Raw genomic sequence first — 15365 nt, 5'->3', positions numbered from 1 at the left:
GATGCTAAATCCCTCTTTTTTTTCTTTTTAGAACCAACCAATTTCTAAAAACCTCAGCAGTTTGCAATCTCTGTGGTTCTATAAAATGGTGATATCCCTCGAAATCATGCTTACCATTTTAATTTAAATGTTTTTTTAAGCTGATGCACCAATAATAAAATAAGCCTTCCTGTTTGGTTGGTTTTCATTGACTGAGTGGAAGCCAAGACTAATTTTATAATAATATACTTCAAAGTATGGAAGGATTTTTTTGGGGAAAATCTTGAAATATATTAAAAAGGAAAACACAAAAACTCAACTGTATAATCCTTAACCTTTAAAACAGTTCATATTCTTCTCAAAGTCCTCAAAAACTGATCACTAGCACAAAAGTAAACTAATATATATCACAGGGCTACTTATATAAGTACATCAATAAGAAATATTAATTGGAAGGAAGAGGCATAGAGAATACAGATTGCAAAGGAAAGAACTTTGGGAATAACTTGCCATGTTCATAGAGACAGAGACTAGCAAAGCCATAATTACAACACAAAACTAACCTCAAATCCATCGTTCTTTCTATGATACCATAAAGAAGAAACTGCAATGGATGACTTAAAAGGTCCTTTCCATCTCTACTGTGCTATCTTTCTAGGATCTAAGAGGCTACTTACTAGCTAGCTATTTAGATAGCAATATGATTCTGGATAACAATAATACTTGTGTACAAAAGTTATGCTGACTCAAGATTAGCAATTCCTAGGTTCTGATTTATTTTTGTAGCAGTGGTGATTGATTTTCACTTATTTTCTTACGCTTTCTCATTCATTCTTCTTGTGGTCAGTGACATGCATTATTGATAGCATTAGAGGTTGATCATGTGGCCATAGAACAAAGCAGGTTAACTGGGGCATGAAAGGACTACATTTTAGGCATAATTAATACTATATTCTAAAATAACTGGCCATGTTAGGGTTTAGATGAACTGTATATAAACTCAAATTATGTCGAAGGTAAGGAGACTCACCCCTTTACAAAAAAGTGAATTATTTTTGTAAACATTAAATTGCTATACAAATCATTATTACATCATGCAGATCAAATCTAGAAAGGATGCTAGCCATCTCTGTGCATAACCCCACTCCAGTTTTACAGACAAGACAACTGAGGGCCAGAGAAGTCAAATGACTTGCTCAAAGTCACACATACAGCAAAATGGCAGAACTTTGATGGGAACCCAGGTCCTTTGACTCCAAATCCAGTACTGTGTCTACTATGTCATAACGTTTTGCAGCACAAGAAAAAGACAAGGAAATAAAGGTTAAAAAGAAGAGAGTGGAAAATAAGGTGAAGGCAAGGAATGTGAAAAGGAATTGGAGAACAGAGAAGAAAAATATAAAAAGGAGGGGGAGAAAGAAAAAGGAAGGAAGACAAGAAATTGAGAGAAAAAAGGAGAGTAAATAAATGTGGTAAAGGGAAGGAAGGAGAAAAGAGCTAGGGAAATATTAGGGAAAGAAGGAGGGGAGAGAGAGACAGAGATAGAGAGAGATAGACACTGTGAGAAAGTGGAGGATGAGGCGAGAAAGGAAGAGTCACCAGAGGGAAACAGAGGTTACTGAAGAGTAGGTGGTGAAAAGAGGAACAGGGATGAGGACAAAGAGGTAAGAAAATGAAAAAGAAAAGTGGAGAGAGAAAATAGAGCCCACATGGTGCTGAAAAGGTATGGCTTCCACGAGAGAGGGGAGTGGAAAGAAAGTTCCCATTCCACAATCAGGAGGTAAAGGAAGCATCCTGAAGCCAGTTAGACCTCACTCCAACATGTCTAACAACTCTCCCTGCCCCCAGGCCTATCCTGGTAACTCATACCACCAGTCCACAAAACTTCCGGTAGGCCTGAGCTAAAGGGCAGGATAGAGGACAGGTTGTGGTCACGACAGCTGCAATAGCCCCAGGAGCCCACCCAAGCTTCTCTCACTGGGACTTAGAGGAAGTGACTTGAGAAAGCATTACACAGCTGCTTTATTCACTGAAATAAATTCATTTAAATGTTTTTTTTAAAAAAAAAGAAAAAGAAAGTTCCCTCAAAAAATAAGGAAGGGACTCAGGTCCTAAGCGGCCCCATTTTCAACTCCCTCAATGTACCTCGTACTTCTCTGCCTTACAAAGGACTTTGTTAGCAGATGGAGCATGGTAGCTCCTTTCAGGGTCAAGAAGAATGAACCATAACCTGGGAAGAATAAGAATTTCCCAAAATCTTAGTCTGTGGTTGTGCGGCCCTATATTTAAGCATGATGAAACACACCAGACATTTCCATTCAGCCCTACTCCTGCCAACAACTTTCCAAATTGGCAGTTTGGGGATGTTAACAGGGCCCATCACTTCCAAGGCATGTTAATTGAAGGCATCTCCAGGTTCCAAAAGCAATTCCCTGAAGCCCAAACTCACGGCTTTTCACATGCAGCTGAAGTCTCCCAAAGCCGTTGGAAAGTTAATTTTTTAAAATATTTTTTTTCCTTGAAGCCTTTAAAGATAAGAACAGCTCTGTCATGGTCACAGGACAAAACATCATGATGGAAGCATAAGCACACTTCTGGAGGAACTCATGAAAATGTAAAAAACTCATGAAAATGAAGTTCATTAACAGAAAAAGTGATAATCTGTGAAGCATTTGAGTTAAAAACTAACTTAAGCAGTCCTCCATTTACTACTGGGATGTTTCAAATGGCCAACTCAGCTGTTTGGAACTCAAAATTCATTTCTCCCGTAGAAGCCATGCCATAAATGACGATTAGAACAGTTTTCAAATCCCATTTACTCCATGCACCATAACCAGAGAATTTAGAGCTGGAAGACATTGGAAATGATCCTACTCAACGGACTAATCTTACAGAAGGACAAATCAAGGTCTAGAGAAATAAAGTGACAGTCCCAATGAGTTGGTGGCAGAACTGTGGCTACAATCAGGTCCCCTGATTTCCATTCTATTGCTCTTGCCAGGATGGAGAGTACAGGCAATGACCCTTTCTATAAGTCTGTCTATGAAAAAATGTGGTCCATATTCTAACTCAGCTAGGAAGGAAGGAAGGAAACCAGAACTGATAAAGTACCTACTTTGTGTCAGGAACTGTGCTAAAGACTTACAAATATTATATAATTTGATCCTCATAACAATCTTTTGATGTAGGTACTACTGTCCCCATTTTATAGCTAAGGAAATGGAGGCAGTCAGGGGTTAAGTGACTTGCCCAGGGTCATGTAGCTAGTAATGTCTGAAGCTAACCTATTACCTAGGTCTTCCTGTCTCCAGACCCAACACTGTCCATTGTTGGCACAACCTCGTCTGAACTTTCAGGCCCCCAGCTCAGTGATGGTACCTCTTCTGCTTATGGCTATAGGAAACAGAGGCTCTATTAGTGAACAAGGATCACAGAATTACACACCTAACTATCAGGTTAGGAGGGACCTTAGAGTCCAGTTCCTTTATTTTACAGTAACCAGTGCTGGTCAAGGGAGAAACCAGTACTCATGAGCATGTGCTACATGATCTACTTGATGCAATCCCTTGCATAAAGAAGCATTCTGTGACTGCTTCCTATCTGTTTACTATGTTCTGAAAAAAGGCCTTTGGGTTGGCTGCTGAACTGGAACCAAGAGCACATAAAAAAGAAACTAACTTGTTTCTTTTCCTGGTTGCATTCAGGTGAGGAAGCAATTACTGCTGTATGTCTCCAGGTGGAGAGAGTACCAACAGCTTACTCTCCCCCCAAGATCAACTAACATGAAGATAAGAGCTCATGACCCCACTGTATCTGTCTATTCTTTTCCACCTTAGAAGAAGGAGCATTGGAGCTGGAACAGAGAGGACTGCCCCTATAAGCTTTGAAAAGCTGGGAAAGCACCAGGAAATAGAGTCCAAGCTAAACAGCGACTCCTAGGAAGGAATGATCTATGAGATCCACTTTAGCATTGGACTAAAAGCAGCCAAGAGAAGGGGCTTGTTCCTCAACTAAGTCACATTCAGAAATGAAGTTGTTGGGGGTGGATGCTTTAAGTCAGAGCCCAATCTCCTCAGGAACTGAGGTGATTTAGAGGATACTATGCTCCCATTTAGGGGTGGGTATAAGTTCTGTTCTCACTATAAATGCTTGTGAAAACTAATGCTTCATTAAATTTAAAAGTTAATTGGTTAAATATCACTGGAATGAGAATCAAAGATATTGGTGACACTAAGATATGATGATATTGCGATAGCCACTGGTTAGAGGATGCTACAGTGACCTGGAAATAAATATTGGTAAGATCATACTGGAAGGGGGGCTCCAACCGAAAGCATTAAAAATGTATCTTCAACCCCTAAGGCAAACCTGTAGAACTCTGAGGAAGAGGTACAGTCTGCCATTAGCTCTCTAGAAACTTGACTTGTTAGTGTGAGGGAAGGTTGGGATAAGGATTCCCAAAGCTTATACAGGCTACATTATGGACGACGAAGCTGAGCTCAAGTTCATATGTGGCCACAGAGGTGGGGCAAGAGCCCTGGTCTTTTGACTCAGGGTAGATACTCCTGGGTTCCCTTTACCTTGTGAACTCCTGAAAGTTTTAGATGGCACCTGTCAATACTTGGACATTTTCAAAAGACATTTATTTTTGCTTAGTAGAAAGAGCAGAGAATTTGGCCTCAGAAGAGATGAAAAATTGCACTTCCTTCCCATCTTTGCAGAGAAGGGGGATGTGAACCACTGAATATACTGTCAGACTTATGTGATGCATTGATTAGTTTTCCTGAACTTTACTTATCCTTTCATTGTTTGACACAAGGGATGATTTACTGGGTAAGAAACATTAGGGGGTACATTAGGGAAGGAAGTTCATTTCACTTCTTTGGGCATCAATTTCCTCATCTGAAAAATAGGATGGGTATGGGGGGAAGGTAAACAAGAGGGTTTCTAAATTCTACAATTCTATCAATGAACTACTTATGACAAGTGATTTCTCTATGACAACTTTCCCCAGGTGCTTTAACCTGGAGAACAAAAGGCAGAGGTCCCTGTGAGGACAGAGGAACTCCAGATTTGGCCTTCCTGTAAAGACACTCATATGTATGGATCATTGCTGTGTTTTAAGTATGGGAAACAGCTCTCTGTGTAGGCAGAAATTTTTATGAAAACATAAAGTGGTGGAGTTCTTTATACTGGGAGGCTATGAGTTGCATAGCTTTAAATGCACAGATCTGTAACAAACACTTGAGACATTCAGAATATATACTCCAAACCAGGCTTTCCTTCTGATTAGAAGTCCAATCCATCTGATCCAATCCAAGCCAATTCAGTTCAGCAGAGATTTACTAAGCACCCACTTCATAAAAGGCACTGTGTAAAGTCCCCCAAAAGGAAAACAGAGCCCGCCCCTGAGGACCTTACATTCTACTTGAGGACAACATGTGCACAGATAAGAAAAGTAAGAAGATTTGACCAGATAGTTTCTGAGGAAACTTTCAATTCTTTGTTTCTAAACATATCATATAATTCAAAGGTGTGCTAGAACCAGCTGGAACTGGTCATGAGAGCTGATTTTTAAATTTTCAGTGAGAGTATCTGCACCCTGAAAATCAGTAAACACTACAAATCAGGGCTTCAATTAATTTTTGGTGATTTCTAGACTTAAGAAAGTAATGAAGAAAATGTTACTAATGCAGATGAAACTTATAAGTTTCCCTGAAAGCCAGTTGTTACGCATTTACCAACACATCCCTGTTATATCTACTTTCAGATACTTTAAATGGAATCAAATTTTCTCCATTGCTAGTACAAGTTTAATTAGGGGACAGTTATTTATGTACTAGACATGGACACATACATTACCATACACCCAGACTCATCTTGTTGGCCATATGGAAAAGTATTCAGATTTATGCACTAGTTACGGAATCGTTTTTAGGATAGTACCTGCTGAAAACTCTCCCTTAGATGGCTCTGATCTTCAGGATGGCAGAATTCCAAAATGTCCTTTCCCAGAAGATCCTAAACATAAAAGAAAAACTTTAGTACATAATTTCAACTTGCACTGTTCACATTTCATGTCTCTGTTGTAAGGAAATGTTGTTTGAACAGTCTTTTTCATTCCTACTACTGTCTCAGATGCCCTTTAAAGTTACAGCTGCAAATTCTTCTCTTGGTGTCTGTATGAAACTTCCCATTAGCAATACTACGTTAATCAGACATATTTGACGGCAAGATCGGTGTCTATATAACGCAATACATGAACAGTCCAAAGAACTCCTGGTTTTTTTCTAGGAAGACAGATTTTTACATTCTGTTTGCTTTGGAGGAACAGAATATAATAAACATGCTTCCAATAAACATTACAAGAAAGTAAAATGACCAAGTGAAGATAGGATGTGTTGCTTATGAGAACTGTAATTGCTTAAATGTGGAAACTGCAGCTCTCTTAAGGATGAAAAGATGTTATTCTACATGAAACAATTTTGTAGTTAAGAGAATATTTACTACCTAGTTCTATTATTTGATGTTTCATTCAAAAGAGCAAGTATGATCTTGAAAGAAAACATCTACCATAATGAATGAATACTTGTGCACAGAAATCAACCAATGAAAAGTCAAGCCATTGAATTCAAATGGAGACATTATTATTTGGTGAAACCAAAATAGTCAAGCTGTTATATTTACTTCCTGGTCAAATCTACCAGATTCAGCTAAGCTTGAGCCTACACTGACAAAATTGGGAAAACATTAGCTCAATATAAACCTCCTCCACCCGAAAATATGCATCTTTTGTGGCCAGTGTGGTTGCACAAATGGATTATTATCATGGCTTTTAAGGCAGCACTCTGCTAATATAATGTTATTTGTTGTTGAGTTTTTTCAGTCCTGTCCAACTCTTTATGACCTCATCTGGAGTTTTCTTGGCAAAGATACTGGAGTGATCTGTCATTTCCTTCTCTATCTCACTTTAGAGATGAGAAACAGAGACAAACAGGGTTAAGTGACTTGCCCAGGGTCACGTAGCTAGTGTCTGAGGGTGGATTTGAACTCAAATCCTCCCGACTTCAGGATCAGTGCTCTCTCCACTGCACCACCTAGCTGCCCTCTAATAAAGTGTAATAGTATATGGGAAATAAAACTACTTATTTACCAACTTATCCAAAAGACAAGATAAATTCACTTTGGATACTCAGAAGTTTTGAGCCAAGATTTTGGCTAAAAAGGATAGAGTAATAAAAGACCCATATGAGCAAAGAACTCACAGTTGCTAAAAAAATCTAGGTGTTTTAGGTATGACAGATAAGAAGAAGCTACTATATATAATGCCATTTCATGGGCTGAGAGAGGTTTCAATCTGGAGTTGCTTAAGACCTCAAAGTGCACCTAACAAAATACTTTGCCCAGACTGGGCATATTGCTTAAAGAGCCTTGCTTCCCAACACTGGCTTGATTTTGTCACTAGCAAAGAATAAATACTTTTTATTGTCCATTAGGGAAGATGCGTTTTCTAAACAGTGCTAGCCAAGGATCATGAGTACCAAATCACCTACTGACCTGTGGTTGGTAGCCAATAACACTGATGCATCTTGGATCAACAAATGTGATGATTCCTTCAGAGTTATGTCGGGATAAGAACTCAGCAGGGACAGACATTCCATTCATGTCCATGCACACAGGAGAGCTAGTTACCTGCGAAAGGTAGAATTAGCATAGAACATTTGAATTTCAGAGGGAAAAATGAAAAATCATCAATATGCTTCTGTTAACAAGCAAATGTTAAAACATAGTTTATCTTGATTCTTGGATGTCACGAATGGGTCTGGATCTGTAAGAAAAGAAACTTTGTGAGTTAAAGAAGTTTCGGGGAAAGGTGGTCAGCTTAAACATTGAGCCTAACAATATAGGGAGAATGCACAAATGAAAGCATTTTTATACCCATTCAATAGATGAGGAAACTAAAGCTCATTGAGTTTAGATGACTTGCCTTTACATAGCCACAAAGCCAGCAGTAAAATCCAGGCACTTTACATATGTCACAGAGTTCCAAAGAAAGTAACAGGCGCATTTCAAGAAGAGAAGGATCACTTTTTAGGTGAGGAGGCAGAGGAAGGGAGTGAAAGAAGGACTCATGATGGAGATGGTCTTCTGGTTTCATGCCTTGAAGAGAACTGCTTCAACAGGCAGAAGTAAAATGAGTGACAGGGGAAGGGTAAAATGCATTCAAGCCATGTTTGTTCATGTTTTTGTTTGTTTTTTCAGTCATGTCTGACTCTTCATGACCCCTTTTGGGGTTTTCTTGGCAAAGAGGCTGGCATGATTTGCCATTTCCTTCTCCAACTCATTTCACAGATGAGAACATTGAGGCAAACAAGGTTAAGTGCCTTGTCCAGGGTCACACAGCTAGCAAGCGTCTAAGGCTAGATTTGAACTCAGGAAGATGAGCCTTCCTGACTTCAGGTCCAGTACTCTATCCACTGCTACAGCTAATTGTGCATTCCAGCCCTCTGGGATGGCAGAAATAAAGGAATGGAAGAAGGCAGGGAACTTAAAGCAGGACAAGATTAAGGAATGGTGAGTAGTCTGCTCCGCCTGGAATCATGACAGGGAGTCATCTGAGATAAGGTTGAAAAGGTGGCACAAGGCCAGGTTATGAAAGGCTTATTTTAGGAAGATTACTTTAGAAGTGGTATGAAAGATGGACTGAAGAAAAGTGAGACACTTAGAGATTATTACAATAATCCAGATTAAAGAACTAATGAGGGCTAGAAATTGGTCCATGACAGTAGGAGGAGATGGAGGGATGAGAAGGAAGTTGACAGATACATGACAGAAATGAGTTCAAATCTGGCCTCAGATACTAGCTGTGTGTCTGTCCTTGGACAAGTCACTAACCCTGTCTGCCTCAGTTTCCTCATCTGTAAAATGGAGTTGTTATGAGGGTAAAATATTGAAAAAGCACTTTGCAAATCTTAAAGCACTATATAATTTCTAGTTATTATTCCTGCTAGCCCTCTGGTAATAAATACATGACTATAAAGGAATTATAAGTTTATTTCCCAAGAACGTTTAGCTTTTTTCTTCAACTGTGCCTAAGAGCAGAGCTGGATCTCCTGTCTCATATGGACAATCTAGAATTCAGTTGTCTCCATGGGAAAATTATGATGGTGCATGGAGTCAATAACCCCATTGCTTAGAGTTTAAGGACAGGGAGCCCCATTTCTTGTTCACTACCCAAATTCAGCCCTAATCTTGCCTGCTACAGGGGTGATACACACATACACATAGGTGGAGGGATCTGAACAATGTCCACAAATATATAACAGCAATAAAGATTCAGAGATAGTAATATAAAGATGTGGTATGGATAGCAAATGAGAGGTAACAGCCATATTGGTGGTCTGTAATAATATCCAAACAGCTCTTGAATGCAAGAATCAGGTGGTTGACCAGAAGGCTGGGGAGAGGGAAGAGATGATGAGGCTTCCTTGAGAAACAGCAGAAGGCAAATGGTTCATCTAGGGAGAATAAGGCAAGAGGTGAATGGAGAAAATACACAATTTCATCATTCAATCAATTGAACAATGATTCATTAAATTTCTACAGTGCAATGCCCTGTTCTAGGACACAAAGACAGAAACAACATCCACCAGTCTCCAGGTTTTATGTGTTTGAATCACGGACACTCTACTGAGTTCCAGATGGGTGCGGTCCTAAGTCAAAGACACAGGGAATTATTGGAGTGTGCATCTACTGTTCCCAGCCTTGCCGTTGGGAGCACTGCCCTCCTCGCAGGGTGCCAGCAGGTGCAACCCATCTGTAGCTAATGAAGTACAAGAATGCCCCTGGCTTCCCCAGAAATAAAGGAGCCAGTGCCATATCCAAAGCCTCCCATGATGAACTGCGTTTGAGCCTCTTTCTGCTGTCAGGCTGGGACAGGATAGCTTTCTCCACCCTTCCCACAATCTCTGCAGGCAGTTTGTGCTGATGTCTCTCTCCATACAGAGAGCAGGGGGGAGATCAAAAGAAACATGGGGTAAAAGTCACAGCTGGAGAAGCAACCAAGCCTTTTCACACAGCTCCTTTCATACAGGGGATGCTGAGCTTGGACGGGATGTGAAAGGTACAGTGGGGAAAGTAAGATCCCTCAGAACTTCAGTCTTTGACCTTCCCACTAGGACTGTGGTCTGTGAAAAGGGAGTAAGTAGGAGGTTCCAAATACCAGGATAGGAAGTTGGGCTCTGAAGACCTGCTAGGCTGGGAGTCTATGGACTAATCTAAGAGCCCAAGAAAGAGAATTCCATTTCGAGTCCCTTCTCTGTGGCTGACCTAACAATGGGTGGTTCTTCCTTTGTATCATGGGCAAAGATGGAGAGGACACCATCTTTAAGTAAGAGCTGTGGTAGGAGGCAAAATCACAATAACAGTGTGTAGGTTATTAATAGACTGTAGAAAATGAAAGAAGAGGGAACTGACTGACAGAAAATGTTTTCAAAGAGGTGACTTTTCATGACACTACATACTACGTAAATTTATTTCATTTTATTAGTCATCCCCTGAGAAGCTACATAGTATAGTGGATACAGTTGACCTTGGATTCAGGTTCACCTGGGTTCAAGTTTTGCCTTTAACTATACTAACTATGTGACCCTGAGCAAATAATTCACTTAATAATTCACTTAATCTTTCAGTGGCCCAACCAGCTTTCTAAAACTTTAAGAGGCAGAACAGTTGCTGATTTTAAGGAGGGAGCTCCTTACACCAGTTGTTTTTCAATCATGTCCAACACTTCGTGACTCCATTTGGGGGTTTCTTGACAACGATGCTGGAATGGCTTGCCAGTTCCTTCTCCAGCTCATTTTACAGATGAGGAAACTGAGGAAAGCAGGCTTAAGTGACTTGCGAGGGTCACATAGCTAGTAAGTGTATGAGGCCAGAACTGAGCTCAGGAAGATGAGTCTTCCTCACTCTAGATCTGGCACTCTATCCACTGTGCCATCTAGTTGTTCTGCTTCTACCTTCCTTTCTCTGTCTGTCTGTCTATCTATCTATCTATCCATCCATCGATCCATCCATCCATCTACTTCCACTTTCCTCTATCTATCTATCCATCCATCTACTTCCACCTTCCTCTACCTATCTATCATCTATCCATCCATCCATCCTTCCATCCATTCATCCATCCATCCATCTACTCCCACCTTCCTCTATATATTTATCTATCTCTATCTATACATCTATCTCTCTCCCCATCCCCACCATGTCTCTCATTAATCTCATATGTTTAAAAACTCTCTTGCTCACTTCAGTATCTTTGTTTTTTAAATAAAAAAAAAAATAAAAGACTGACCACAGTCAGGATTTGAACTCACACAGCCCCAAGGACACGCTCTCTCCTCTGACACTACAAAAGTAAATGGATATTGTAGCATAGTTCTAATAATGCATGCACCCTCACGATCCCAGTTCTCCCAATACAATACCTACTTCTGGATGGTAAATTTTACCTCACTTTCAGTAAGGGACTAGTTTGAGTATTCTAAGAATCTGGCAAGATGACTTGCCATGCAGTTAATATGTATGCATGCCAAATATGTTCTTTTGTTTTATTTGAGTTAAAAATTCAACTATTGTTGGGATGAAGGAAGAAAGAGCCACATGGCTGACCTAGGTTTACAATGTATGTATAGTTTTAGAAGAAGTACTTGATATTCAGTTGGTACCCCCTCTTTCTGCAGAGTTTAATAAATTATTTTGAGAAACTAGAGGATCCAAACCACCAGGAATAGGAAAAGTAGAGCAGTTCACCTAGGGCAAACTTCTTTTTGGCAAGGAAAGTATGGTTGTAACCTGAGCGCCAGAACTCCTCTGACCTTCAATTTGTCTGGCCTCTGATGCTACCCTTTGCCACAATCAATATGCCCTCCTACAGAGTTGATGCATCAGCTTTCCTAAGAAATGCAGTTTCCTAAGAGTGAACAGTTAAATGTGCACTTCTGTGGCTCCCCTAAGAATGCACAGTTAAATGGAACAACCTATTTGTGCTACAGATTTTCTGGCTACTTTGACTCAGACAGCTTGGGAATTCTATCGTGGAGCAAAGGAGATGGAAAAAGGAAGAGTCATTCAGTCTCATAGCAGTTTGAAAAGAAGATAAACGTTATTTAAAAATCTGAAGGAGGATGTGCATTCAGGCTATGAGAAGGTGCTCAGGGCCGCTAAAATGTCTGCTTCACTCTCAGTTTGAGAAAAGAAATCTGCCCAACTTCTCTAACACATAATATCACTAAATGAGAAATGGTCATATTACAAAAAATCATAGATTTGGAGTTGGAGGAACCTTAGAGGTCATCCAGTCTAGTTTCCTCATTTTAGAGACTAGGTAATAGGCCAAGAGAAGTTAACTGACTCATCCAAGGTCACAAACATCCCTTCCCTCAAAGAATTAGAAGGCAGATGAGTAAATCAACCTTTATACACTTACTACTTGTCTGTTCTAAGATTTAGCACCATGCAGAGAGATGAGATAATGCATTATTAAGTGTTAATTATAGGGATCTCTCGGTTCTTTGAATTCCTACAGCAATTAACATCTGGATAATCCTCTTGACCATTAATCATTTACTGTCTTCAACTGCCATTAACTATCACTTAAATCCTTTGTTATTATTTAACCTTTCAAATAGCTGTCATATCCCTAACTAGGCTCAATGTGATTCAATGGTTCGACAGATATTTACTGAATATACACTGGGCCCAAGATCAAGGTTTAAAATTCTCCTCTAATACTTATGACCTATGTGAACCTGGCCAAATCACGGAGATAGAAAAGATCATAGACCCTGCCTTCAAAGAACTTACAGTCTAATCATTGACTACAAAGCAGACCACACTAAGCCCTCTAGAAGAAGAGTAAACACAGCACTCTGGGGAGCACGGAGGATGAAGAGAATGACTTTCAGATGGCTTTATGGAGGGCTGGGTGTTCAGTGATGAGCTGGAGTTCACAGTTAGCAATGAGTAGAACGAAAGGAATTTCATGCAAAGGACAACTGTGCGTGTAAAGTGGCATAAGGAAGACCAGACTATGGTAAGTAGTTGGGGAGTGGTGAGTGGTTGGTTCAAGACCTTATGGAGGCCCCTATATGATAGCTCAAGGAATTTGGAATTTATTGTATAGACAAGGCAGAACCAACAGAAGTTTCTATAGCAGAAGGGGTATTGAAATGATAAGAAGTTTACTTTAGGGACAGATAGGTGGCACAGCAAATACAGCACTGTCTCTAGAATCAAGAGGACCTAAGTTTAGATCCGGCCTCAGATACTGTGTGACCCTGGGCAAGTCACTTAGCCTTGATTACCTCAAAAAATAATAGAAGTTTACTTTACTTTTAGGATTATTCATCTGGCAACAGCCCACTTGATAGGTCCCAAGGGTTAATCAATGAGTAGTTGTGGAGTAGTGTGTATGTGCTAGGCTGCTAGGTGCTAGGCACGGGAAAACAATGGGGAAACAGTACCTCCTGCAAGGAGACTGCATTCTAAGGATCCCTTCTATTTTCGATCAGGTGATCAGTAAGGAGGGTATCAGTCAGGGTAATGGGAGTGAAAAGTCATTACCCAGTACACCTAGCATGATATCTTACATCTAATACACGTACAATAGTTATTGGCTCGATTTAGATATGGATCACATACTTTAGCAGTCTGGAGGAGAGTGAGGGCTGAAGAAAGATTTAACCTGAGCCGTGGTGGACAGGCAGAATTTTGGTAGGTAAAGCTGTGAGGGGAGGACGTTCCATTTGAAGGCAATGACAGAGAGCAAGGCACTGTCAATAGGGTATTGAACTTGGAATCAGGACAAAGGACGTTCAAATCCTCTCTGATACTTGAGAGCTCTGTGTTCCTGGGCAAATTCCTTAAACTCTCTGAGCTTCTGTGTCCTCATCTGTAAAATTAGGACCTTATAACTTTAAAGCACTATATTCATGTCAGCTACTATGCCAACATGAGGATAAAGGCAGGTATGAACAAAGAATACCGAATGTTTCACAGGTGGGTTGAGGCTGAATAAAGCAGAAGGTACGTGATCAAACAAAATCCATTAAATCACAATATACATTCTGTGTATGTGCTTTACTATTTCTGATCTAAATGTAAACGATGGCTAAGCCCATATAAAGTAAAATGTTTCTGTCTCACACGTGGGGATACAAGATATAGGGCACTTATCTGAATAGGTCAAGATTCCAAGGGAGCTTATGGACTGGTAAAAGAAGGCTTTGATTTCTGAGTACCAATCTAGAGGATTAGATGGCACCAAACATGTTGATTCTTGGATGAGAGTGGCTTAGAGAAATTGATTTTACGTTGATAGTCATGTAAATAAAATTTTTTCTACCCAGAAGCCCTTTATACAAATTTATTAGAAATCCCAAACATTGATGTATCATGGTGGATGATGGGATAAAAATATACAGATAGGAAGTAGTCTTACCTGAAGTCTCCCAATTGCCACAAGGCAATATTTACTGCCTTGTCCCACATCAGCATCTTCTTCGGGTATAGTCATTCCTGAAATGAGGAATACCACCACCATCACTATTGCGCATCAGATCAATAATAGGAAAAGTGGCCTTATTGACTCAATTACAAATATAATCTCAATTATCCAAGGGTTAATTATCTGATCCGTGAACTAGCCCCTCTTAGTCATTACACTGCCTTGCCAGAACCTTTATCTGTGGTCTAGGCAAAGGAAATTACAAAAAACAAAACTCATCATCATCATCTTCAGTCATTATTGCTGCTTATTAACAGCTTGAGCAACGTGCACGGTGAAGGGGAAAGATATCATTCACCACACACTTTTTGGATTATGTATGGAGCCTCCTCCAGATCATTTATAAAAGCGTTAAGTAAGTCTGGCTGCCACATGAACGGGGGAGCCTACTGTTTACACTTCTCCATATGAAGAAATACCCAGTCATCTCTTACCCTTTGTTTCCTGTTTCAAACCACCAGTTTCCTGTCCAGGAAAAACATTCTATCTAATTCTGGGATGATTCCATTAAATAAAAATGTTTGGTGTGGAATCTTGACAGAGGCTTTCCAAAGCTTAAATAAATAAACTCCCCATTTTCCACATCCATATGTTACCTGCTCCAAGAACTTTATGTCCGGGCTGGATCCCGAGAAGCAGCTGCAGGAGCCTGGGGGGAAGGCTAGCAGCTGAAACTAGGTAGGGAGAAGCAAGGCCAAGGAAAGAGAATAGAGGGGGTTGGAGAGGCAGTCATGGGAGTGTGGAAAGAACACTAACTTCATGGTGTTCTAGATTTGTTCTGATGGTTTCTAGCAATGTAATCTTATGCAAGTCAGTTTCATCT

At 40.1% G+C, this 15365-nt stretch overlaps 1 protein-coding gene across 6 annotated transcripts in view; it reads right to left on the bottom strand.

The window, feature by feature from the left end:
• ARNT2 (aryl hydrocarbon receptor nuclear translocator 2) overlaps positions 1 to 15365 on the bottom strand; it is a 371710-nt gene that overhangs the window by 49778 nt on the left and 306567 nt on the right. For all 6 annotated transcript variants that reach the window (XM_072619163.1, XM_072619149.1, XM_072619140.1 and 3 more), the window contains 3 exons: positions 14477 to 14553; positions 7537 to 7671; positions 5926 to 6000 (listed from right to left, as the gene is read on the bottom strand). In XM_072619163.1, coding sequence (XP_072475264.1) covers positions 5926 to 6000; positions 7537 to 7671; positions 14477 to 14553 — 287 coding nt within the window. The remainder of the gene's footprint in view (positions 1 to 5925; positions 6001 to 7536; positions 7672 to 14476; positions 14554 to 15365) is intronic.

The sequence above is a fragment of the Notamacropus eugenii genome, chromosome 1 (assembly GCF_028372415.1).
Source record: "Notamacropus eugenii isolate mMacEug1 chromosome 1, mMacEug1.pri_v2, whole genome shotgun sequence".
Taxonomy (NCBI): Eukaryota; Metazoa; Chordata; class Mammalia; order Diprotodontia; family Macropodidae; genus Notamacropus; species Notamacropus eugenii.
Note: the sequence above shows the minus strand (reverse complement) of the source record. Positions and strands in the feature narration are given on the sequence as shown.